At 35.8% G+C, this 25,458-nt stretch overlaps 1 protein-coding gene and 1 long non-coding RNA gene across 14 annotated transcripts in view; one reads left to right on the plus strand and one right to left on the minus strand.

Annotated features, from left to right (window-relative positions):
- Positions 1-25,458, minus strand: part of CEP78 (centrosomal protein 78) — a 26,150-nt gene continuing 692 nt past the window's right edge. For 5 of the 11 annotated variants that reach the window (XM_056513434.1, XM_056513435.1, XM_056513437.1 and 2 more), the window contains exons 2-16: positions 23,790-24,057; positions 23,405-23,580; positions 22,654-22,726; positions 22,029-22,132; positions 21,083-21,257; positions 19,328-19,441; positions 19,014-19,078; positions 16,355-16,463; positions 14,637-14,772; positions 13,675-13,720; positions 12,530-12,673; positions 7,834-7,911; positions 5,942-6,108; positions 4,044-4,197; positions 366-2,805 (exon numbers count right to left, since the gene is read on the minus strand). In XM_056513434.1, the coding sequence (XP_056369409.1) occupies positions 2,278-2,805; positions 4,044-4,197; positions 5,942-6,108; positions 7,834-7,911; positions 12,530-12,673; positions 13,675-13,720; positions 14,637-14,772; positions 16,355-16,463; positions 19,014-19,078; positions 19,328-19,441; positions 21,083-21,257; positions 22,029-22,132; positions 22,654-22,726; positions 23,405-23,580; positions 23,790-24,042 (2,322 nt within the window). In that variant the 5' untranslated portion in view covers positions 24,043-24,057 and the 3' untranslated portion in view covers positions 366-2,277. The other 6 variants (XM_056513440.1, XM_056513442.1, XM_056513444.1 and 3 more) reach the window with 3 other exon arrangements.
- Positions 14,617-24,543, plus strand: LOC130264858 (uncharacterized). Of its 3 annotated transcripts, none has more exons than XR_008842523.1 (4): positions 14,617-14,706; positions 15,291-15,365; positions 19,578-20,390; positions 24,317-24,543. It is a non-coding gene; the product is annotated as an uncharacterized LOC130264858 (long non-coding RNA). The 3 variants fall into 3 exon arrangements; XR_008842524.1 differs by having other exon boundaries at positions 19,578-19,715; positions 24,317-24,536; XR_008842522.1 differs by lacking the exon at positions 24,317-24,543 and having other exon boundaries at positions 19,578-21,173.

The following is a 25,458-nucleotide window of genomic DNA, read 5'->3' on the forward strand; positions in this document are numbered from 1 at the left end:
TAAAGTTTAAGAGTTTTCCGTGAACTTTTATTAGGTTCATTGTGACTTCATATTATGCTGGACAGCAAAACCTTGATCAACTACTGCTGGAAGAGAATCAGGAGAGCATATGTACACGAGTTCTCTGTCTGGTACCACGGCTGACAAACGGACGTCATCATTCAAAGACAAATAAGGCTGATGACACAGAACCTGGCAAGCATTTCAGAAGGTAGCTGGGATGTCTGGTCCAGCAAACTAGTGAGATGAGCCAAGTTTGGTGAAACCTTACACTTAGGTGGTTCAAACAAGAGTTTGGGGCTATTTTGTTTCTCAGAGATCAAAGTTCTGAACTGTGAAGAGCAGGTCTTGGGAAGACTAAGTGAAAAGAGAAAAAAATATTGAGCTTCATGAGTAAACAGTAACATGTTCTCTAGCAAATAGCTGGCCTATTGATTTCAGGCTTCTATGTCAAACAAGAACACAGACAATTACGTAAAACATTAACAGCAAGAGAATGAAAGAGTTTCTATTCAGAGTCAGGGTAGAAAATGGTTTCCTAATAATTTAAAACAAAGATATTTTTTTACTTTTTATTAGAATACTGTTAAATATATATAAAAATGTATGTTTATTTGTGTAAAATACTTTTCGTAAATGGGTTTTTAAACTGTCAGAAAAAAACCTTGAAACTTCTGAAGTATTCATGATAGCCTTAAAAAGAATATTTATCCCTTAGTAGCTTCAATCCACTGTCTCTGTCAATTTCAGATCCAACTATATATAAGGTATGCACTACAGATTCTTTCAGTAAGAGTGCAATACCATAGCACCAGTAACATGAAGAATCCTTCATGTTTCTGATTTAACAGGAAAAAAAGGGGGAAGTATTAGCCCACTAAAAAAAAATGTACGCAAACAAAATTGCAAACTGCCTGGTCAATTTTGTTTTAACAGATAATTTTTTACATAATTCATACTCTAAATGCAAATATTGAAAAGCAAGTATTTAACATGAAAGGTAATTAGTATCACCTGCTTTTGGGCATGTAATACATAAATTGTATTCTTCATGGTATTTTTAGGGACAAGTAACAGATTCCTAACTTCTAACCTCACAAATAAAACACTTCTGAATTTATAATTTTATCCAGCATTTCTCAGTGATTAGCTTTAGAATTTTTGATTTTAAAAAGGGACTAGGTAGCTTTTTACTGCTGAATATACAGGTTGCACGTAATTATTCAGTCAAACCAAAATCATAAAAAAAGAATGACTGAAGAATTAGACAAGCAGTTGGGAAAATATGTAAAAAGTAACAGATTAATATATTACCTTCTAATATCCTGAAATGACAAAGTCTGTACAAAGAACATACTTTCATTGTGCAATTACTTGTGCAATATTGCAACAACTAAGGTAATCTTGTGCTATTTGCTTGTAGGATTGAATTTGAGGATTCATGAGTTTTTTTCGTATTTGTCAAGCAGCTGAAATCAGGAATTTTTACAGATCCTAGTGTTCCAGAAATCACATAGCAGATTACTAAGTAAAAAATAGTTACAGGCTTTCTGTTCCCCCCCCAGTTTGGCCTAAATTATCCTGCCTAGTTCCTGTATGTGTAAGTATATTCTATCTCAGAAGCTGCAAACCATCTGCCTGTGCACAAGGCCAAGACGTCAGGGGTAAATCCCAGGAGTTTTAAAACAATGGTAATTCTCTTAGTTTTACATTCTCACATTTCTTTAGGTCCTGAGAGCAATCTGAGTTAGACTACATATCCCCCAGAGGCCCCTTCCAATATGTGCTATTCTATGATCTGCAGTCATAGCACTAATGATGGTTGTATTTAAAGGTTTCTTACAGGCATGTTTCTGGGCTCATTTTTGAGTCTGAAACTTCCCCCAATTTTCAGAATTTCATGCGCACACACTGTTATGCAGGAATTTATGTTTGCTGCAAAACAACTTCTGCACTCCCACTGCAATACACTAAAAATTACCACTAGAAAAAACTTTACTCAAATTAACTTTATTAGCTAAAAATGTGTGATAATGAAATCCACATGTCAAGAGTCCCTTATATGTAATACAAACTGATGGGTACCATTTTAAGTTCACGTGTTTTCAAAACTAAAAATCTAGTGACAAGGAATGCAAACATGAAACAGGAATACTGAGCAGTGCAATGTTTTAAAAAGTCATAAAGTCTACAAAACTTTACAAAAAATTTACTAATTTAGACGTCAAAAACTAATCCTGCAAGTGTAAAAAACAGTTCAAACATTTTAGAATCATTTCAAATGCTGGAAACACTTTGTATACTTTCCTGTATTTCAGAACCAGATCCTACAGTATCAGTTCCAGAGATAATATTTACTATCTGCAGTCTACTTTTGTCTCCTCTCGCTCCATTACTTGGAATTGCTGTTTCATTTGCTACAGGGATGTATTTCTTAGAGGAATAATTTTTGTTTTTTTCACCAGGAATACCACTGGATATTCTGCTATCGTCACTTTTGCTTTTTTCACTGGAATCCGTAAATGAATGCAGACTGGTAGCCAGCTGCCTTGCTGAGTGACGTCCTTTTGCTTGTTCATTTTGTTTGACTCTCCTCTCAGATAATACTGGAGTACTACTTCGAGGCTTATCCTCTTTATTTTGGTTAATTGTTTGAGCTTCATTTTCCTTCCACGAACCTGGCTGATACTGCTGTCCAGCAGCCTGAAGTTCTCTTATTTCTCTAAGTGATGAAAAGGCATTATTCACAACCATCTGGGATTGAAATGTGCCAGGAAGAGGAAGTTGGATATCCCCAGCTCTGTTCTGAAACAAAAGATTCCAATGAAGAAACTGAGGCAACTAGAGGAAAAAAAAGCCAGTTTTGCAACATCCATATATACTGGAGTCTGCAGAGCAGAACAGTCTTTACTTAATATAGATAAGATGCAGAGGTAATAGCAATTGCACATTCTTTATCACCTTTCAAAACACATTTCCACAGATTGCTGTGGTGATAATGACACAGAGTAGGCCCATTACAGTTTCACATCTAGCTTGAAATTTATACTACAGAGATCTGTCAGTTATAGAAACAAAATTTAACCATATCTATCATTCTGGAAAACCTGCAATTCCTTATGTTTACTAGCAGTTCACAGAAGTGTAGTCTCAACACTCTGTACCACAACACCTAGCTGCTACAAGAATCCAAACTAATCAATACTAGGAGATAAAAACGAGAGTCTTCAAACTGAAAAACTTGAAATTCTCTCCACACTGTTAAAACAACCCCCAAATTTTTTTAACATTGTATTTAAGAAGCTCATGTGCTCTTGAGGAAATAAGAACACTTAGAGGGAAAGAAACACACCAGAATGCAGAGTGATTCTTGGTACAACAATTTTATCCAACTTGGACACGGCTATAGGCTACCCGTATCTAAATTTTTAACAGCTTTTTAAAAAGCCTGAGTTTTTTACTTTGTTACACGAGTTTCAGTATCTCCTTTGAAAAATCCAGAAGGTTTACTATTAATTCAGACAGCAGAATCTAAAATCTTATGCAGTGTTTACAAATACTACAAATTTGTAGTTGCCTGGAACTCATGTCATGGCCACAGAGATATCTATCAGCACTGGCCATATACACTGCAATTACTTACAAGACAATTTATGATTTTCAGAAAGTACATTAATTGCACAGCCTCTCCTGTAAGACTAGGTTTCTTAAAAACGCTATACTTCATTATTAAATGTTTCTAAAAAACCTGATCATGGAATTTTCCAATTTGAATGGATGCATACCACCATTGGAACTTCCTATTTCAGATGGGGAAACAACACAATTACCACCCAAGTTTAATACGTTACGAAATACTGCAGTTTGTGCTCCAAGCGGTAAAAAAACCTTACATTATTATGAATTATTATGGTCTGTATAAATGCAGCTACAGCAAGGGAGTGCAGTAACATCTTCAGGAATCAAAGGGAAATTAACAGCTGAAAAAGTACATTACAGAGTAGCAAGCAGAATTGCCTCTAGCATTCCTTCTAAAGACTTACTTTGCTATTCTGGGTATGTTCCTGTCTTTCTTCTTCAAAAGACTTCTCCTTTACCATGTTCACAGGTTTACTGAGAATAGAATTCATTTGTGGATGCCCCAAAATACCAAAATCTGATTGGTCTATCCCAGCTAATACAGCAAGTTGTCCAAGCCTGTAAAATAAACGTTTAATAGAAAAATCACACAAACTGTTAGCACTTTTTGAAAAACTAAATATTCAAAATCATAAGTAAAATCTGCTTAATGCTTTGAATATAGTTTTCTGTTATTTTATGTGAAGCTCAAAGTGTCTTAACCAAGATGAAAACAAGTAGCTGAAGGTATTTTCTTGTCTGTGCACAAATCAGCCTGCAGATTCAGAACAAGTGTTACAAGGCTGAGAATTAAATTCTCCTAGTTAGCACTGAACATGGAGCAGCATGCTGGCAATCAGATTCCATGTCAGGCAGAACAAAGATTAAAACTCTGTGATTCAAGCAGAAACTGGTGCACATCTCTAAACAGCATAAACTCTAAAATGTCAATGACAAGCTTCACAAATACAATGATGTCGGGTCACCAACATTGGCCAAACTAATCACATATGGATTTTAAGCCTCAGTAAAAAGTGAGAAGTTGCAATCATTAACTGATAGCACAGCATATGATGTATAGAAGCTTACTGAGAAGAGCATTCTTCATTATTAGGATTCTGTAACTTTGAGAGCAGCTCCTTACTAGTATGTACAGACATAGGGCCCATATGAAGAAATTTTTTTCATGTAAGTGAAATGTAATGCAATGTAATGTAATGCTTTTTTCCCTTCCTGAGAAGTTTGAAACTTCTGTAGTAATGGCAACTCTACAAACTGATTGTCACAAACTTAGAACACAGCCTCAGGGTGAACTTTACAGTAAGTTAGAATTACTGAATCATGGAATCATTAAGGTTAAAAAACACCTCTTAAGATCATCAAGTCCTGCCATGAATCTAACACTGCTAGGTTTATCACTAAACCATGTCCCCTAAGCACCACATCCATTCTGACACTTCCAGGGATGGCCGCTTTACCAACTTCTGGGCCACCTGTTCCAATGTCTGACCACACTTTCAGAAAAGAAATTTTTGCTGATATCCCATCTAAACCTCACCTGGGACAACTTGAGGCCATTGTCATTTAGGTCCTGGTTTATATCACTACTATTTGGAAGATAGGGAGAGCAAATAAAATCTTCTGTGATCTTCTCTGAATACACAGATTAGACTATAACATTATCCATATAATTCTCTTCTTGTGGATGTGACTGCCATGCTTGGTCATACAAGCTTTACAAATTGGGTTCAAGCTGAAATTCTCAGAAAAATGGGAAGGATGAACCATCACCTTGCAGATGAATTGCTGGTACAGTGGTAATACAAACTTTAATCAACACTCTCTGAAATAACTCCAGTAGTAATAGTAGTATTAATATTACTACTACTAATAAAAACAATAAATACAGACTTTAAATACAAAGGCTGAAGATTCATCCATGTACATTTCCATACTTCAATTAATGAGTGGAAAGCAGTTCAACTGCATTTTGAGCCTTTTATACTTTGGGAATACTAGGAGCTAAAGTTGATTCACTGAAGACTTGGAAAGGTTCTTTAATAGAAGCTTTCTACTCTTTTGGAATAGGCTTCTTGAAAGCCTTTTCCAAAGAGAGATGCAAGAACTCAACTGAACAGTGCTTAGATCACGCTTTTTCCACTAGGAAAAGACTAAACAATAGGTACATGGCTAATTTATATTCCTTTGCTCTCTAAGAGTACAGACCTAGAAATCTGGCAGGGTAGCAGGCAGCATACTTCATTGTGAGGATAATTTTGGAAGGATCTCAGGAAAAACAGCAAGACTTAAAGTGACAACCTACCCAGCATCTTTAAGGAGGTCTAAAAAAGCATGAAACTTTTGAAAAGAGTTCTCAATGCTGCCTAGAACACCTTCATCTTCCAAAATCATGCTGGTTACTGACTGTGCATGAAGAACCTCGGATAGGGAGATATTTAGACTCCTTAATCTTGCATTTTCAATTTCCAGCTATGTGGGGAAAAAAAAAAAAGAAATTTCTTTCATTTTCAGTTTAAAAGACCCCAAAATATCAAATCTCACCTCTGTGTACCTAAACAGCAGCATCATGAAGAGGAATATCTGAAACAACTGATGTAACAAGATGTAGAGTTTGCTGTACCACACATTTTCAGGCACAGTTATATGAGCTCTGTGCAGGTCTGCTTATCCACAGCTGCAGTTCAATGCTACCATAGATAAACCTGCAAGTGCTCAAAACCACTGGCTCAGCACTGTCTTTACTATGTGCAGGATGTTACAGAGCACATACAAGCAGAAAAATTTAGCTTTCATATAATTTTACTTTGCATGTATTATATGACATGTTAACACCAAAGAATTTATTTTACTAGTAAAAAAGCCTTAATGAAGGCCAATGTCCTCCTTATATTTATGCCTCTGTACTGGGGGAACGCATACTACTGTTATCCCTCCCCTGCACTGTGCATCCCAAAACTGAAAGTTTAAGATGATTCAATTTTTCTTCACCATTTTTCGACTATTAATCAAACTGAAAACTGCATGGTAAGTGCAGGATATGCAAGGTTTTGTGCTTGAGGGAAGCATTAACTCACTCCTTTAAGATTATAGCCAGGCAATCATGTACTACAGTAGTCTTAGCATCTTATTTTTTTATGAGAGGACAAAAAAAATATAGATTGTGTAGTGCACTGTAGCTGATAAATATGCAACAAAATACACAATTTTAGAGATTAATGCTACTTGGTTTATTCCATCACCTCAGGGACAAGGTGCTAAGTCCAACCAGCCTAGACTTGATATAGAAAGATTTCTTGTAGGGGGTGTTTAGCCTAAAAAGCATTTAAGCATCTGAACAACAGACACCCAGCAGAGCCCACTGGTGCACATCACATTACAGGAAGATGGGGACAGTCACAAAAGAGGGCTACAATTTGTCTTTGTGAAGTGCAGAGTCCTTTGTGGGTATCTGCTCCCTGTACTGTGGGGTATCACTTGTTGCTCATATTTCAAGGGATATCACTACTTTCACTCTCCTCCAAATCACATGTAAGGACCAAATCCATTTGTTTACACTACCTTACACTCAACTACATTACAAGAAATCCTGCTTATTCAAGCAGAATAACATTTTTAGGTCAGCAACAGCAGAGGGGAAGCAGATCTCACAATTTAACTGTGGTAAGTTGCTCAGTTTTGTCAAAGCTGAACTGCATTTCACAACAACCAACATGCAGAAAACCATCCAATATGGTTAGTGCCTGCAGAAACAAAACTTAAAAAATCAAAGGTACAGAATAAACCAAACTGAGCAACAGCTGAGACATACAGCTTTTCAGCACAAGTCAGGGTAAGTGAGATGGGACAAAGAACTATCCACGTGTACATACTGGAAACAGATTTAATTGCTTTCTTCAGAAAAACAAGTATCAGGATGCCCCAGATCATAAGTGTTTCAGAAAATGAATAAAACACACTGAAAGAGTAGCTTGAGCTGGAGTTCAAGGCTCTGAACAGGATCAGTAGAACAAACATTACCTAACACAGATTTCATCACTACCCTTAAGACCAGCAAACGATCCACGTGACTTTGAACTGCAACTCTGGAAGCTACCACATTAGTGGTCACTGATAATTACTCCTAATTAAGCAAGTGGATTCTCTGAGAAGTGCCTTCTTTAAAAATAAAGATCATTAATAGTTAAGTATCTTTACCTCTAGTAATCGTTCCTCAGCCTTTACTCTAGCTTTCTGTTCTTCCTTTAGTTTTTCCATGCATTCTTCCAGCTCCAACTATCAAAACACAGATAAATTATCATGAAATATAAAAAAAAAAAAAACAACTCAACAACTTAACAACTAGCAAATGGCATCCCAGACATATCGTCTTCAAAAATACAATTCAGAGGTCTACCAGTACATAACTGTAAAATGCAAAATATTAAGAGAGAGAAGTAGAAATAAGTGTTATTCACTTAATAGATTTGTAAGATTGCAACAGATCATATGAAATTACAGCCCAAGTCTCTTTGGCCTATGACATAACCACCAGCCATATTCTTCTCTACTTCCCCTCCACTTTTTCCATGTTCTTCTCTACTTCTCCTCCACTTTTTCAAGCATCATTTTTAACTAAATATATATACATCATCAAAAGGTCGATTTGGGGTCTAATAAGAAATTCTTAGAAGCCATATCTAGATTTTTCAACTATACTCTTTATCCAGGATTTTATTCCTTCCTACAGCTGTAAGAATATTAAATTCTGAAGAACTGTACTCTAACTAGAAAGCATACAGAATTCTGAGGTGTAAAAACTGTACTCTTTCTCTCTTTCTAATCAGTTTCATTTAGTTCTTCAGTAGAAAGTTTTTCACAATTCCAAGTTTAGTGCTGAATTAACAAGAACAAAAACAAACTCAAAACACCTAATAAATATATTCTAGTCTTATTCATGAGATGCCTAAACTTGTATTTTAATTATTAATTCTAAGCAGCAAATCTCAGTTTCAGTAAGAGTAGTTAGGATTTGCAATACCCCATTTTCTTGCATCCAGCAGAGTATTATCTTTCATTACAGCATCTGAACTGGAAAAACAAGTAAGAATTTTTATTCTTGCACACCTCAACAATCTTCTGGTTCAAAAGCTGAAAACTGTTCAAATTATCAACTTATTCTATTTTTCCGACATTAGACTATACAAATTAACAGTATACAAAACTTCTCCCTTTCACTTTGTATACAGGCACATATATGTAAAAGGACACTGCTTTTTGTACACACCATATCAAGCAGTTCTGAAGAGAATCAAAGACTCAAAAAGTACTGAAATTGTTCACTAGCAAAAGGTCATTCAAGTGCATACTACTGCACTTCATATAAGCAATCAACTGAGAAGACTAGTGTGCAACAGAATGCATAGCAAAAATAAACCTCCTACAAATGCAAAGGTGTTCTAAGTTTCAAGGTACTTTTGCAGCTGATTCCAAACTGTAGGTTCTAGAATACTCTCTATATATAGCCCTCCTAGTGACAGTCACTCAAAGTGATGATTATGGGTCTCTCACTGTTCCAGTGAAGCCCACTATTAAAATCCCCAAACTAGCATCAACCAAGCAAACACTGCAAGTAGAAAGTCGTATCTTTATCATACTCATATTTGAGTATCAAAACAGATTTAGCACTATCTAACCTGCAGGCATAGGGTGGGGGGCAAATATCTAAGGAGAACCATCCACAGATACCAGTCTTACTGCCATCTACCTTTGAACATGTGGAAGTAAGAGGTGCTGTAAAATCTCTAATAGATACAAAATCACAGCACAGAAAGTAGAAATCATTATGTTCTGCACTGACAACATGACATGTAATCTGGAATCCCCCAACCTAGCTTTGAAGATCAGTAACAGCTATCACAGACTGAAGAATTCTTAACTTTCAATTTATAGTGCAGGTGCATATGAATTATTTGTATTTTGAAATTTCTAGGATGTAGGCTAAGAACTCTGCTTTAGAAACTGTAGTTCTGTAGTATTTTTGCTGTGGACAGATTTTAGATAATTTTAAAGATGAAAGTACTGACCTTTTTCTTCAAATTGCTGGTTTGAAATGTCAAAGGTCAATGGCTTAGTAATCAAATGATCATGAGTTTTTAAACAGAAATGTAGATGTTTTGCAGCAATGTTTAAACTTGACCTATCACACTCTAGATGCACATAATATTTCATGGTCACAGGCTGAGTTCATAAAAAAAACCAGACACTGCAGTTGCATCTCCTCATAAGCAGTATCAAACCCAGCACTTAAAGAACCTAATTTGTCACCATTATATTATAGGTATATGCACACTTTAATCTTTGATTTGCTTTTAAGAAATTCGCTAGTTGACACAATGCCCTAGTCTCTATGCAGAAAAGAAAAATTAAAATATATCAGAGAGTTAAACATACATCCAAGCTACAAAACTAAGCCTTCAAGTATCCCAGAAGGATAGCACTGATAGACTTTAAAATCAAACTGAATACCAAAAATATAGGCAGCCCTCAGAATTACCATAAGAAGTATGTCTGTTCAACACTAGACAGTGGCATAAAACTGAAGCTAAAAAAATTCAGCCATGTTCTTATACTTGACTGCATTGTACTTCATATAAAGCAGCTACAGTACAATGTCTATTTCTTTGTAATTCAAAAAGTAGTGAGATGTAGAAAGAATTGCCCTGTTAACTAGATTAAGGATGAAGTCCACCATTTAAACCCTAGTTAAAATTTAAAAGTATGGGAGTTACCTCAACTACAGACTTCATCAAAACCAACTGTGACATTTGATTCCCTCTAGTGGAAGGAAAGAATATTTATCAGTTCTTATTTTTCATTTAAGCAGAAATTAGGCTTTCACTAGCCAAGGCTTTTTTTTTTTTTTTTTTTTTTTTTTAATGCAAACACAACAAAGTACTACTTGTTTCATTAAGTAGTATGCTTAAAGCCGTTTTTGATCAGAAGGATGTAGAGAAGTTCTCCAAGACTTGCATACTTAAGTGAAAATCTGGTCATTCAGTCACATCAAGAGATGCTTGGAGAGCTTTTCTTGACAAAGCAGCAATTTAAGGAACTCCTACCTCTTACTGTTTATCCCCACTCTGCATTTCCATCATTGTTCTAACACAACTGGGTGTCCCATTTACTGAAAGGCCTGCTACCACCAAATACACTGGACTACTTTTCAGTTGGATCAGGTCTTCAAAGCACCTGTCCTTGCAAGCTGCTGATTAATGACAGTCTTATGATCAGACAAACATGAAAAAAGGCAGAAAAGAAAAAGACTGAAGCAAGAAATGAAAAGGCACTAAGTGACAGAGGGGAAGTAAATAATTCAGTGGTGCCAATTTGATAGTTTGATTCTGCCATAATGCGAAACCTGCTTTGTTTCAAGGTAACAGAAACAATGGGTGAGGAACAGAACCAAGTGCAGATTGCTTAAATGGTGCTATTTGGTAAGCAACCATGGCCTAAAAAATTATTTTGGTTTTCAAATTCAGAAAGATAGGAAAATCTTGACCTTTACAAGCAACAGAAAAATAAAATTTTGGGGTAGGTGTCAAAGTTTGTGCGTTTCCCTCCAAGGAAGTTCAAATTAATCACAAATTGTCTCTTCCCTATAGCCGCCCTACATGTAATATTACAGCTAGCATTGTTATAATAGGTCAGTATGACAACCCTTCCCCAAAACACAAACACTGCCTGCCTCTGCTGTGTGTCCTGAACATGCTATTCTTCCCTCTCCTAACACCAAGAATAAATACATCAAAAGGTTTCCGCAAGCACGGCAGTTCCTACATAGAGGTTTTTGGAGCGATTTGCACATGACGTGGAATTCTGTGATTTCAGACACAGTGCTCTTGGTAAGAGTGTTAAAGCCCATACAGTGGGCACAGTGCAATGTCAGTTCATTGCACATTAACAGTAAAAGATGCTACAAAACTAAGTTCCAATGACATGTCAAAACCTTGAAATCTTCCTGAGTGAAAGTTCTACAGAGAAGATTTTAAGAAAAATATACATCAGCTGAAAAGGCTGGTAGTTATTTACGCAGTATTTGTACAGTCCTTTTGTCTTCCACAACTCTATCCCATCCTAAATATTCCACTACTGATAAACCTACAGTAAGTTAAAACTTCACTCCTCTTACACCAAGATAGGTGTTAGGAGTCCAATACAGTCCAATATTTACACATACGAACATTCACCCCATGTGGTGTTCTGACAGCAGCAAATCCAGACGGACTGTTGACCTTATTTACAAAAGTAGTCACTAGTTTCTCCGAACAGAATTCAAATCTTAATACTTCAGGAACAATTCTTATTCTGCCTGAAGATGTTACTTTATAATAGTGCTAGAATACCAGAGCAGCCTTACTAAGCCACTGATATATACCTTTTTTCCACCCCTTTCTTTTATAAGAACATTCCCAATCAAGACATTTGCAGAAATAGTTTGGTTTCACTACTGCAAAGTTTTTTAAGTATAAAAGAAGTAGAAGGAATGACAAAAAACAAATGAAAAAAGTTCACTAGGCTCAATTACAAAATGGAACTTAAACACTTTTAGCTATTTTTGTAACTATTTTTACACAACACTCATTAATATATTTTAGCTCTTAGAAATAACATTATAATACTTTTATAAAGGAAATACTTGAAAGTACTACAGGCAATAACACTGCTCAAAAAGTTTGTGCGCTATGATTCAATTTTGGAACAGAGGAATTATACATACTGCAGCTGTATTAAATTATTCTGAAATTCTGCTCCAAAATTGATAATTTGTTTAATTACAATTTTCTGAATAAAACACGGTTTAATTGATATAATTTACCTTTATGGAGTCTAAGGCACTGAACCTGGTTCTTACCTCTAACTGCTGATATTGTGCTACATCAGTCTTATCTAATGATTTTGCCAAATCAGGCTGCTGGATAACATCCTCTAAATCTTCTGTATCTTCAGTTTCAGATGTAGAAGCACTTTCTAGCGTCACTTTCACAGGAACACCTGTCTAGTTACACCAGAAAAGAAAATCATGCCCACTCACAGCATTACAATGTGTAGCAAAAATCAAAGATTATATCATATCAAAAGCTTAGAGTTAAATACAGTTGTTTCCCAGAGTCTCTTACTATGTATACACATTGGCAGAAATTTGCATAAAACAGTATCAAAAAAACCAATCCTATGTGTGCCTATGTTGAGTACTTGTGTTGAAGATTTAGCAACAGAGTCAGCCCCTGCAAGGCACAGCCAGGGCTGCCCCATGCAGGACATAGCCAGCCCCAGCTGACTCATTGCAAGGCAAAAATGCCACACAGGCACAAGAGATGGGAACAAAAAGAGTGAGAAAAAGCAGAGGGAACCTCAGGCTCGGAGCAGGAAGAGGTGTTCCATGGTGGAGCCAATACCCTCATTCCAGCCAGGGAAGACTCATGTCAAAGCAGAGGGATGGGTAAAAGAAGCTGCTGCCCCATGCATCCCATGCCAGCCCATGTTTTCCCAAACCATGAGAAGCCTACACCAGAGCAGAGATTAACTGTGGATTCTGCAGACATCAGATCCTGCTGTGATGAAACAAGATGCAAAGCAGAAGGAAGGAAGATGGGTTTTTTTCTTCTCCTAGTAGATTTACTAGAGCAGCTTACAGAGAGGTGCAAAAAAGTGTATCACCCAAATCCAAGACAGAAAAGATGTTGCAGAAAGTATTCAGAGAAAAATGCTGTTAATTATCCTTACTGGCTATATTCTTACTGTGCCTATATTCCAACTCAGCAAGCTGGTAAGACTAGAAAACCAAAGACAGAAATAGAAATGGAAGTAAACTAAGTATCAAAGAAGCTTCAACCAAATGCTGATGTAAATTACTTTTTTTCATTTCTGTGAGTGAGAATCTTTGAAAGAATGTTCCAGCCTTAGCCTTCAGACAATGAGATTCTGTATAGAACACTTTTCCCTTTTCTCAGGCATCTAATCACTAAAAACAAAACCACTACTTGTGAGACTTAGTACCTGAATCTTCACTGGCAATTCTCCAGCACAATCCACTGCCCCGCCTCTGAAGTCAGGGAAAAAAAAACAAAAACAAAACCATACTTTTGAGGAAAATAAGTTTATAATGTTCCAAAGACAAGATTCTAGGACAGATGAAGAAGTAAGAGTAAATAAAAAGTGTCAGATACTGTACTATATCCCTTTAAGCCTCATTACATTCTGATTTTGATTAGCACTCCCTCCTTAATCATGATTTAGAGCAACACTACTAGATGCTAACATTAATACCTTCAACAGGCATCTTACTTAGTTAATTACTTTGAAATACAGTCAGCAGAAGAGTTTGGTGTTCAGCATTTTGGAAAACAAACTTAACAACCACAGTAGCAATAGAGCATTAAGTAATTTTTTTGTTTAACTAGTTATATAGTCTCCGTTTTGAGAGGTCAAGATCTAGGGAATAGATTAAAAAAAATTATCAAAACTGTTTAAAAAATGTGTAAAAAAAGCTTCCATGTGTAAGTTGTTTTTCAGTTTTATTTTAATTTACAGGTCTCAGACGATCACAATAATTATTCTGGTATTGGGTGAGGTGATGAAGCAGAAAAAAGAGGCAGGAAAATACCTAAAAACCTTGAATTGGATCTCAAACCAAGTATACTAAAAGTTTAGAACATTAACTTGCCTCTTCACCTATGATACATCAGATAAAGAACAAGCAGATAAGGCAGGTTTGGTTGTAGTGGGGTTTTTTGCTACATATGAATATTCCTATGGCTATCATGTATTTTTGTGTATTTAAAATACTTACTAGAGAAGACTTTATGTAAAATTCTCAAAATTGATATAAACAGAAAAAACTGATGACATTCTATGTGTAACTTTCAAACAGTATTTTAAAAAGCTAACACTGCTCTCTACTGTATTTTTCATGCAAGTTTTATGGTTCAGTATTTTTCCTTGTACTATGAAAACCTCACCTGCATCTCTTTGCACGTTCTGCAGTCCGCCAAGGAAGGAAGCCTCTTGTGCCTGGTGGTAGTGGTTTTGGTGAGTAACTCTCTCTCACAGTAGAATTTTTTTTTCCAGGACTTACAGATTTTTTAGATGATAATCCTGGATTGAAGATCAAGATCAGAAGAAAAGAAAATTCATTGTACCTTATTCTTCATATACAAATTCACAGATTACTGTTCATGAAATTTCTTATGTAATAAGGAATGTAGGAAATCTGCCATTCAGTATAATTTTACTGAAGCGTCCAAAAACTTGCAGTCAGAAGCTGATGTACTTAACTGCTTTTAGGTTGATACAAGGGAAGCTGGTTTTCAAATCAGGAGGTAAAGCTTTGTAGCAGAAGAGATTTATTCACATTACTAATTTCAGATATCTAATTATATTGTGTCATGTCAGAATTTAGACCATCCATATAGACAATGAAAGTATCTACATGCTTAAAATTGCCCTTTAGTGGCTTTAGAGTGAAGAAAATTCCTTTATTTATGGGCAAAAAAATTTTTAAAAAAGCTGGTACTCATGCAGATCACTTGTACAGGACACCAGCAATCTCTTCCCTTCAGAATAAGAAAATGTAGGGTTCACTGGTCTGGTTTTCTGTTGTTTAAATCATACAGCATCAAAGTAGACTCAGCAAAGAAACCTAATCTGGATGATCACTCTACCTCACATTCTCTCAAACCCAGAAACAGGTAAGTCTAGAAAACTAAATTGCCTAATATTATTTACTACAGTTAAACTAGTGAGAACTCAAGTTGTTGTTTCTCTGGGATCAATAAAATAACAGATTTTGTTATGGAAATGCATAACTTAGTTAAGGGATTCAAAATCTCAATTCATTCTGAACATAACACACAGGATAGTTTTCACCTTGACTCGCTCTCTTAAAAAAAAACCCAAAACACATAAAAAACTCCCACATAATGAACAACCCCAAAACAGAAAAAAAGCCAAACAAAAAAACCACAAAAACCTCCACAACCACATTTGCCAAGCATTTTTTCTCCCACCACCACCACCAGCCTGATCACCATAGTTTATTTGTACAGACTTTTTTTTGATTTATGCTTACCTCTCTGCTTCCAGATAACTAGAGCAAAGACGAGAGACAGTGAAATGTACTACAGCGAAATATTTGGTAGCTTACTGAAAAATGTTTAGTGTTGCAGCTATCAGTACTTAACTGTAAATGTTCAAGATACCTATGTTATTTTAAACATACTATTTATAGTAGGTTTACATGAAGTTGGAAAAAATCTTAGTACATTTTGAACATCAGTTTGTTTGTTCTGGCAGAGGACAGCCTGCTACAGAAAGGTTACAACAGCAGAAGAACCAGATAACTTACTATTGCCAGGCTTTGCAGAAGAGAAAGCTTGTGGAGATACAGAAAAAAAAGTGCAATGCTTCCACACATTTTAAAGTTAGTATACCCTACGTTTTTCCAGCCATGTATCTAGCAGCACTAAAAACAAAAGCGAGTTTCCTACAGATACCAGTGATGATTGAAGATGCATGATATAATTAAGAAGAAACAAATTTTTTTTTTTTTTTTTGGAGACAAGAATTCTGTAAAACAATAGCATTACACACATCACACATTTTGTAATTTAAGATCTTGAGCAGTAAGATAAAATTTTCCGGACAAAATTTACTACAGCCAGAAAAAACAAAGCATTACCAATACGAATAGTAGCTTTTCCTTTCCGACCACTTCCCAGGACAATAGTTCTTTTCTTTGGCTTAGTTTTCAAAGGATCTTTGGAAGGCGGAGACAGCAGCCACTTAAACTGGAATTTGTTGGGAGTTTTTTAAAGAAAAATAAATCCGTTCAGTAAATGACAGTTGAAGAGGTGCTTATATAAAATTAGAGGTAGCTTGTCAGATATTGAGAACACTGCTTCTAACAGAAAACTTCATAAGCTGTACAATCAAGAAAAACCCACAAGTCTCACAAAGCTCAAATTCAAACACAGATGACAGTCTGCATTACCAAAAAGTGTTACCAAAACACCACTACAATATCCCATCCAATATTATTCTTCCTCCTACAGCAAAAAACCCCCAGGATCAACCCTATAAAGAGGCAACCCTGACTTCTGCACTTCATCCTCAGAAAACTGGCTTGATACGAATGACTTGCTCAGGCCAAAGCTCTCCAGAGTATATAAAAGCTTCCCTAATGTGATTTTGTATTACTGATAAAGTCAGTATTTTATAAAACATGAAGTTTATTTTTACTGCCTGTAATGAAAATTCATCCTTACAAAGTAAATGCCCTGAACTAAAATTAAGAGACAGTGATGATCAAAGGCCACAGCTGTACTTCAAACTTCATTTTCATACAGTAACAGCTCAATTCAATGTGCATCACTAATACAGGGTACAGTGCTGAAGCAGTCATTCAAGAAAACACAGATGACATTAACACAAAGCTTGTCTCACATAGCCCTAATTCCCACAGAAGTGTACAAGGAACAGTATGCCAGAGTTGTTCCCATCTAAAGCATCAGAATTACTAAAACGCCATCACTGTGCTCTAACTAACTAAGTTTATGCCAAATTTATCACTGTCAAGAAAAACTTGTTCTTTTCACTTTGGACTCAATCTTTGCTATGTCTTCAGCTGGATCTGTGCGAGCAAATTGATCATTTTAAACTAAAATACACCCAGAAACAGAACTGCAAGCTTCTAAGAGCAGAAGTCATTTTAATTTTGTTTTACTAGACACCTAAAAGCAGCTTTACTAGGTTAATACTGAAGTTTGTGTAGCCCACAGCCTGTCTCATGTGCGTGCCTACTGCTGCTGTTGTACAACATCTAAGCATAAAGACAGCAAAACACAAAAACAGTATTTTGAGAGCATCCTGTTTTAAAGATGCCTTCAATGGATTTTCCCTCAAGCTATTCAGTCTCTCAGAAACTACACAAACTTTCACCACTTATTACATTTGGTCATTTATATGATTACAGTTCATTATACTGCTACACAATGCTGCTAAAATATATAACTTTCGTTTTCGCGAAGGCATCAATTAGAAGTAGACAATTCTTTTTGCAAATCTAAAAAAACAACTCAGAAGGGAATCAACTACATGCTACTGAAAAAAACCAACCATTTTTTACACAAAGCAGGATGCAAGGAAAGACAGCTCTGACTGGCAGAAAAAGCAATGCTACTTAGCAAGCCAGTGGTCAGTGTTTCTTCATCCATGCTGTTAATGAAGTGTGAATAATTACTAGCACTGCCAATAAAACTAAAGATACCACACTGACTGGTTGAATCAAACTAACGTCTTCAGTCAAGTCTTTTAGCATATGGGAGATTTCCCAGAGTTGTTTCTTTCCACAGTTTGACTTTGTAATTATCTTTAGCATTTGCAGGCAGATGTTATTTTCATATGATCCTGTGACATTTTGCAAATTTTGATTGCATTTGCCAAGCAGAAAGATTACTTCTTCACAATCAACCTCAACTTTTCAAAGAAGGTCTTCTAGAGACTGAAGTGGGGAACTGTGTTAATCATCCAGAAATTCTATACAAAAATTTTCAGTTTATTAGACAGTCTCTACACATCCACAGCTCTGTCTTTATTTAGTCTTTGCAAAAACCAAAAGAGCATTAAATTCCAACACAAGAACTGGGATTGCTGGGACTCCTTCAAGAACTGAATCAGATTTCTTTATATTTCAATAGTATACCTAATCATAAATGGTCCAGATATTCAGTTTATGCACATTACTGTGACCTCTGTGTGGACTGTTAGACAAAGATGAAAGGGGATACTGTACTTTAAGTGAACTCTGTTTTCATAAATGATTTGCATTGTAAAGGACAGTGTTGTGAGACTTAAAAAATTTTTAAGTTACAGAAGTTAAGAGATAAGAAATAAGGTTTAAAATAAATTAGGCGCTAAATTTTAAATTGTGGTTTCTTTTACTTTTTAATTAGAAGTAATTATTATCATGTTGACAAGGACACATGTAGGAGATATCTCTCCAGCAGTCCTGGGGCAATATTTCATTAACATTCTATGGTAATGCCCTAATACACACACATTTCTACTTTTCTTTCCATTAAATGTATATTCAGGTTTTATTACATGTGAAAGCTTTAGTTCCATAAGAAATCATACAGAAAGCCCAATACAGTAAAATGTCCATCACAGTTATTTTAGGTTTTCCCTTAGTGTTTTTTATTTGTACTGAGTCAAATTCCTGTTTAGAACTAGTAGAGTTGTTTCAGATTCCTTTTGAAAAAAGTCATTCTTTAAATAAAAATAAATGCAATGGAAGCTACAAAGAAAACCCCAAACTCATTCCAAAATGTAAAACATACCTCTGAATCAGCACTCTTTCCATTCTTAAGGACTCTTTCAATAATGCTTTTCATCAGACCATGTCCTAGAATAAAATAAAACACCTTATTAAGAATTTTCTCTAAGATTCAACTCTTTTTGTGAACAAATAAATCATTGAATAATAAGTACATGTTACCTATCCTGCTTGTTTTCCCATTTTAAAAATGTTTAGCAAATTACTGTGGCATGTTCTTTTTTTTCTTAAAAGCTGTCTACCTTTCCCCATATAGTTACTGAAGAAGAAAAAAAGACCCCAACAACCGCACAAAGAAGTGCAGACACAGATACGTACCAATTAATGGATTTTTTCTTATGTCAAGTACCACTAATGTTGTATTAGTTTGCAGAGCATCTAATAATGACCTTGCTCCCTTATTGGATATTCCACACTGCTGCAAATCAAGTGCTAAAATGTTTAAGGAGGCAAAAAAAAAAAAAAAAAAAAAAAAAAAAAAAATCAGTGGAGGTAGTACTGCATTTAGTGAGTAATTTAATAGTAGATATCTAAAAAATTAATCCTGCTGAAAACCTCCATTTCATAGAACACAAAGCATGAGAAATGAGGACATGAAGATAATAATCATCTGCAAAATTCCTGTAAAATCTGGAGTATTACTTTCAAAGAAGACAACTAGAACTTTTCAACATCAAGAAATAACCATTTAACATCTACACAGGAGGTAAATGTGAACCACTCTAAAACCACTGTGGGCAACCTGTGCCAGGTTCAGTCACCCTCAAAGTAAGACTGTTTCATTATGTTGACAAAAAACCTCTGGTGATTTCATCTCTACCTACTCCACCTTGCCTTGTCCCCAGGCACCACTGGAAAGAGTCTGTCTCCATCTCCTTTACCTCTTCCCTTCAGATATTTATACACCTTGATCCCATTCTGAGCCTTCTCTTCTCCAAGCCAAAGAGTCCCAGCTTTCTCAGCCTTTCTGAAATCAGAACTGCTTTAGTCTCTTCGTCTTAGTGGCACACTTCACTGGACTCTCCAGTAGCTCCAGTTCTCTCCTGTACCACAGATTCCATGGTCTCACTTGTGCTGAGTAAAGAGGAAGAATTACCTCCCCCAACCTGCTCACAAAGTCTCTACCAAATGCATCCCAAACACCACTGGCACTGTTTCATGGGACAGCTTGTTGTCCACCAGGATCTGCAGCACCCTTTCTGCAAAGCTGCTTTCCAGCCCCACAGCTCCAGCATATTCTAGTGCACAAGACTATTCCTGTCCAAGTGCAGGACCTTGCACTTCCTTTTCTTAAGCTCCTTGAAGTTCCCATCAGCTTATTCCTCCAGCCTGCTGAGGTCCCTCTGGATGGCAGTATATCCTTGCCTTTCAAGGGATCCAGGTAAGATTGACTGGTCTGTAGTTTCCTCGATTCTTCTTACCAGACTTCTTGAAAACAGGTATGACATTAGCTATCCTCCTCCAGTCCTCATTTGTTTAAGTATTCTCTAATCTGATCCTCTTGCATCCATATGAATGTTATCTGTAGGCCTGCCTCAAACAAAACTATAAAACAAAACTATAAAACAGGTATTTTTTTCCACTTAGAATGCTCTGATTTACGCCAGCATCATTAATAATTTTGTATAATTACTAATGCAGTGATACTGTAATTCTCAAAAATACTGAAGGACAATACTAGATAACAGTATTCAGATACTTCAAAAGAGGAAGAGAGATTTCCCTGGAAAAAGCAGTACTCTTCCCAAGCTACATAGTGAATTACCCCTCTGGCTGCAACTGCTGTAATGTCAATTTTAAGTCTTCTGCCTGCCACTACTACATTTTAAGAGATGCAGTAGTGAAGACATAGAGATAGTAAAAAAGACATTAGTAGAGATATGGAGATCTTGCAGAAATCCTTACAGCAACTAGTAATAACCAGATGTGAAGTATACGGAGAATTTGCTGGTGTCGGCAAAGTCCTATGTTATATGGAATATCTCAGTATCATCGTATCAATACATCTACAGTTAGTATACAAGGAAACTCCTGAATTACTCTGCTGTTCATTAGTAAAATACTTAGCAATACCTTTTAGCCAAAGGTCTTCCCCGAGACAGTCTGCAAAGGCACTTGCTCCTCTATCTCCAATAAGCATGTTGCAATTCAAAGTAATCCGCCTCAAACCTGTCATATATTCAAGGTCAGGTCTCCTGTAACGCAGGCTTTCAGCCCAAGCTTCACCATGTCTTCTTATTGCCTGGTGCTTTGCAAACAAAGAAGCTGTTATAAATGCAATGTCAAAAACATAACTGATGACATGATCACAAGTTACCTTTTACTGCAAGCCACATTCAACAGGTTGAAAGCTGGTATAAGAAATATATTTTGGTATAAGTACACCATTCCTGAGTTCAAGAAACATAACTGATTTTTAAAGCTTACCTGTAACTTATATTTGTTGTGACTGCCCAGTTTGCAATGCAAATTATTAAACATGGCTACAAAGTATTTTATCACCTTCTTTTGACAGACCCTTTCAAGGCACATTGAATATGAAATAAATACATGCTACAAAAATTTGTGCTTTCATGGAAATCAAAATTAACACTAATTAAAACACAGTACTAGGCAGAAACCTACTGATAAATTAATCAGTAGCTTCTAAACTGTAAACTTGATTATTCTAACCCAGTGCTTCAGAATACTTGAGACATTTTTCAAAATTACTGACAATGAAAGAAGTACCCCCAAAACTGGTGTCAGATGTTTACAGGCCTAGTCCTCATTTAAAGAAAATACTTTTACTCTATTATTATGGTTTTTTTTCTAAGAAATGGCGAATTTAAATCCCACACCAGTAAACTAAGCTATATTTGTAATATGAAGTCACAGCTTTCATAAGAATAAACACTTAATTTTGGTATTCACACAAGCTCTTCATGAAGTGCCTTCATGGATTTTGGGCTTTAAAGTAAAAAATTAAATTTATTAAGTTCTTATAAACACTCCATTCTAAGAAAATTGATTAAATTACCTTTAATACATTTGCTATATGTTCTGCCCCTCGCCACGTGAGGCTACATGCTGTGAAGTTTACAAATCTGATAGTTGCTGTATTCTTTATACTCTGACAGATTGCTGAAGAAAACAAAAGCATGCATGTTATCTACACACAGCATTTCCATATTATCAGAATACATTTCTTCAGTGGCCTATTAAGAGGCAGCTTTAACAGACAAATGCTTTGACAAAGAAGTAGTGCTGAAATACAGACTATCTTTTAAATACACTTAATGTGTTCTAAGTTTATATATTTCTAGTGCAAATGTTTAGCCAAGAATAGCTGAACAAGCTAGCATATATTTGATTTCAGTTTACTTAAAGAAACTTAAACAAATCAGGAAAGAGCAAAGAAATATGAACACTGCTTTAAATAAAAGTATAAACATCATTATAAAGTAGTATAGTTATTTAGTAGCCTGAAGTGAAGAAATTCAAGTCTTCAAATGCTACAGAGTGACACAGAATAAAGTGAAGATTGTTCTTTTAATTTCCATTGAAAACTTTAAAACAGGAATAGAAATACTGAAAAATTTGCTTACTTATTTGGAAACTTAAACAGAGAAAAGTATATTTACAGGTTTTGAGTCTAAACTTACTTTCCAACCCTCCATCTCCAATTGGACAGTGGGCTAAAGAGACACTTTCCAGAGATGAAGCTGTGGCCAAGCCCTTAAGAATAAAACAAACAATGTTGTTATCTGGCTTGAAAAGAAAAGAAAAAAAAAAAAAACACAGAAAAAAAACCAAACACACAAAAAAAACCAAAAAAAGCAAAAATCAAAAACAACAAAACAAACCAAAAAAAAAAGAAAAAAAAAAGCCAGGTCACCCACATATCTCAAACACCGTTCCTTACAAGAAGCTGTAGGGGATTCAAATGAAGGTCAAACCAAGCAAACCTTCAAGTTCAGTTTAAGCAGGTTCATTTCTTTAGCACAGAGGAAACAGCAGCAACCTCCCTTCCAGGAATCCACTCACAAGCAAACTGGAGCTTTTCAGTAACATATCTGAAGACCAGTTTTTATCTCCAGGGTTTCCCACAACTTCCCTTCTATCACACACATGCACAGCGGTTTCTCTCATGAGTGTATGTCATATGACTCAAGCACATGGCAGAGTTATTGCTAACATCTTTGCAGTAAACCTTGCAATTCTGAGGCATTCAGTTAAGACTACGTTATACTAAATATCTCAGCACAATCACTCTATATGTATATGTAAAGGCTACACAAAGATGTCTTAGAAGAGAAATATCCTTGTCTGCAACAAATACTTACAAAGATTTCTTGATGCTATTCTTTGTTCTGGGCATATTTTCCATTTATTTGTATACTACTATATTCTCACCTTTGTTAAAAGGGCTAGGTCTCTTTCCCTCAGGAGCAAACCCTGCAGTTCTAAATTTTTTAGTACATCTGATATACTGAGACAGCCCTTCACAGCTTTGCATAGTTGACCAGTCAAGTCTTTTGGCAGAGTTGCTGGAATTCTCCTTCTAAAGTGAGTTTTATATCTTTCCACACCTAGTAAAAAAAAGAAACTACACATCAGTAAAATCCAGTCCCTATTAGCTTAAAAGCAATTATAATCACTGGTTTTTTTCATGCAGTTTCTTAAATTAAAATAATTTCGTAGGCATAACAATTCCTCCCCCCATGTATTCAATCACACATAAGTTTTATGCAACAAATTCTAACATGCATACATCAACATACTTATCTTCTATACAGACCAGATTCTTCAAGACCATGTTGATGTAAACTTCTTATTCTGATAGAAGTCAAACTCTTATTATGCCTGAGAGCATTCAGAAGCGGTGCCCAATCAGTAGCTTTGATGTGATCTACAATTAGATCAACAGCATCACGAGTCACATTAGTCTTCACAGCTTTCAGTGGGAGAGAGCCTTGAAGTTCACAAAGATGTTCATAATGTGAGTAGAAATCCAGCATGCACCGTCTTCTTAATTTGACTGACTCAATCATTTCTTTTTATGTATTCTAAAATAAGAAAGGGGAAAAAAGATATCATTTTTTTCAATATATAACTATCTTGCATCACAGTGCCAATTCAACACATACATTCACACATACCCAAAAAATGGAACCGTTCCTGGATATTGTACAGCATTTACGCATCTTTAATGTGTAGTTAAAAATCACTACCTTGCAAGTAAAGTTAAATAAGTAAAGGGCTGGGGAAAAAACCCAAATACTGAAAAACAACTAATTTGGATTTTTATTCTCCCCTTCCTAACAGGTATATCAAGAACACAGAAGCCCTGGTCTTTAAGCACTAACTGCTGTAGAAATCTTCTTTTTATCTTAAGATTTAACTTTGTAGCATCAAGGTCTGTCCAAAAGCCTTGGACACTCCCCGACCATCATCAAGGGAAACACACAGAACTGCTTCTCTGCTACTTCAGTTAAGTCTAAATTTTCATCACACATAATAAAATTTAATTCCTTAAATATTTTGGCTGTTGCATATAGAATATACACATCCCAGTAAAATTCAGTAAGCACTTTTCAGGCATAAGGTTTTGCTATACTTTAGTACCCACACAGAAAAACACTAACTTCCAAGCAGAATCTCTGTACACTCCTATGGCACAAATATTAAGGATTAAGTAATTCTACTGTCTCAACAGGGACAGCTAACAATATATTTAGATGATACATTTTCGAATTTATTTATACTCAAGGGGGCATTAAGTATTTCACACATGGTATCAAACACTGCTCACACTGAAAACTTTTTTCTTCTTTGTCATAGACTAGAAAGCTTTAACCAATCTTCTCAAATATTCTGTATGTTAAATTAACACAAGTTACTGGACAGATAAAAGCAGGTGAGGACAGCCATTTTTAGAAGCATAATTTAGAAAAAAAACCATATTTTTAGCATCTAAATTACTGGAAATGTAGTAACAACATAGAAACTCTAAGAGGTCCTCCACACCCTTTTACTTTTTTTTAGCTGTGATTTACTAGTATTTAATGACCACACTGTGGCCACAGGAACAGAAATTATTATAATCCGACACTTCGGGTTCAAAAAATGACCATCATTTTTAAGACATCAATGGCTTTTGGTGATGTATGGGTGTGCAAAATATTGGCCTTTTTTCTCCGGAGCTTAAGCAATATTCTTTCCATGGGGGCTTTCACTGCAACACCTTACCACCACAGCTCTGAAGAAATGAGCTCCTGGCCCTACCACTTAAGTTTGACCCCCTGTAGGAAGAGAGAAAAAGGGACAAACTAATCAGACCCACAATGCTTTCCAAATGGAAAACTACACAAACTTGAACTCTTCTGCACTGCCGGGAGTGATACCACCGATCTCATACCACCTTGACAAAAAATATACAGCACAAAGTAAAACTGAAAAATCCAGCT

Source organism: Oenanthe melanoleuca, chromosome Z, assembly GCF_029582105.1.
Source record: "Oenanthe melanoleuca isolate GR-GAL-2019-014 chromosome Z, OMel1.0, whole genome shotgun sequence".
Lineage (NCBI taxonomy): Eukaryota > Metazoa > Chordata > Aves > Passeriformes > Muscicapidae > Oenanthe > Oenanthe melanoleuca.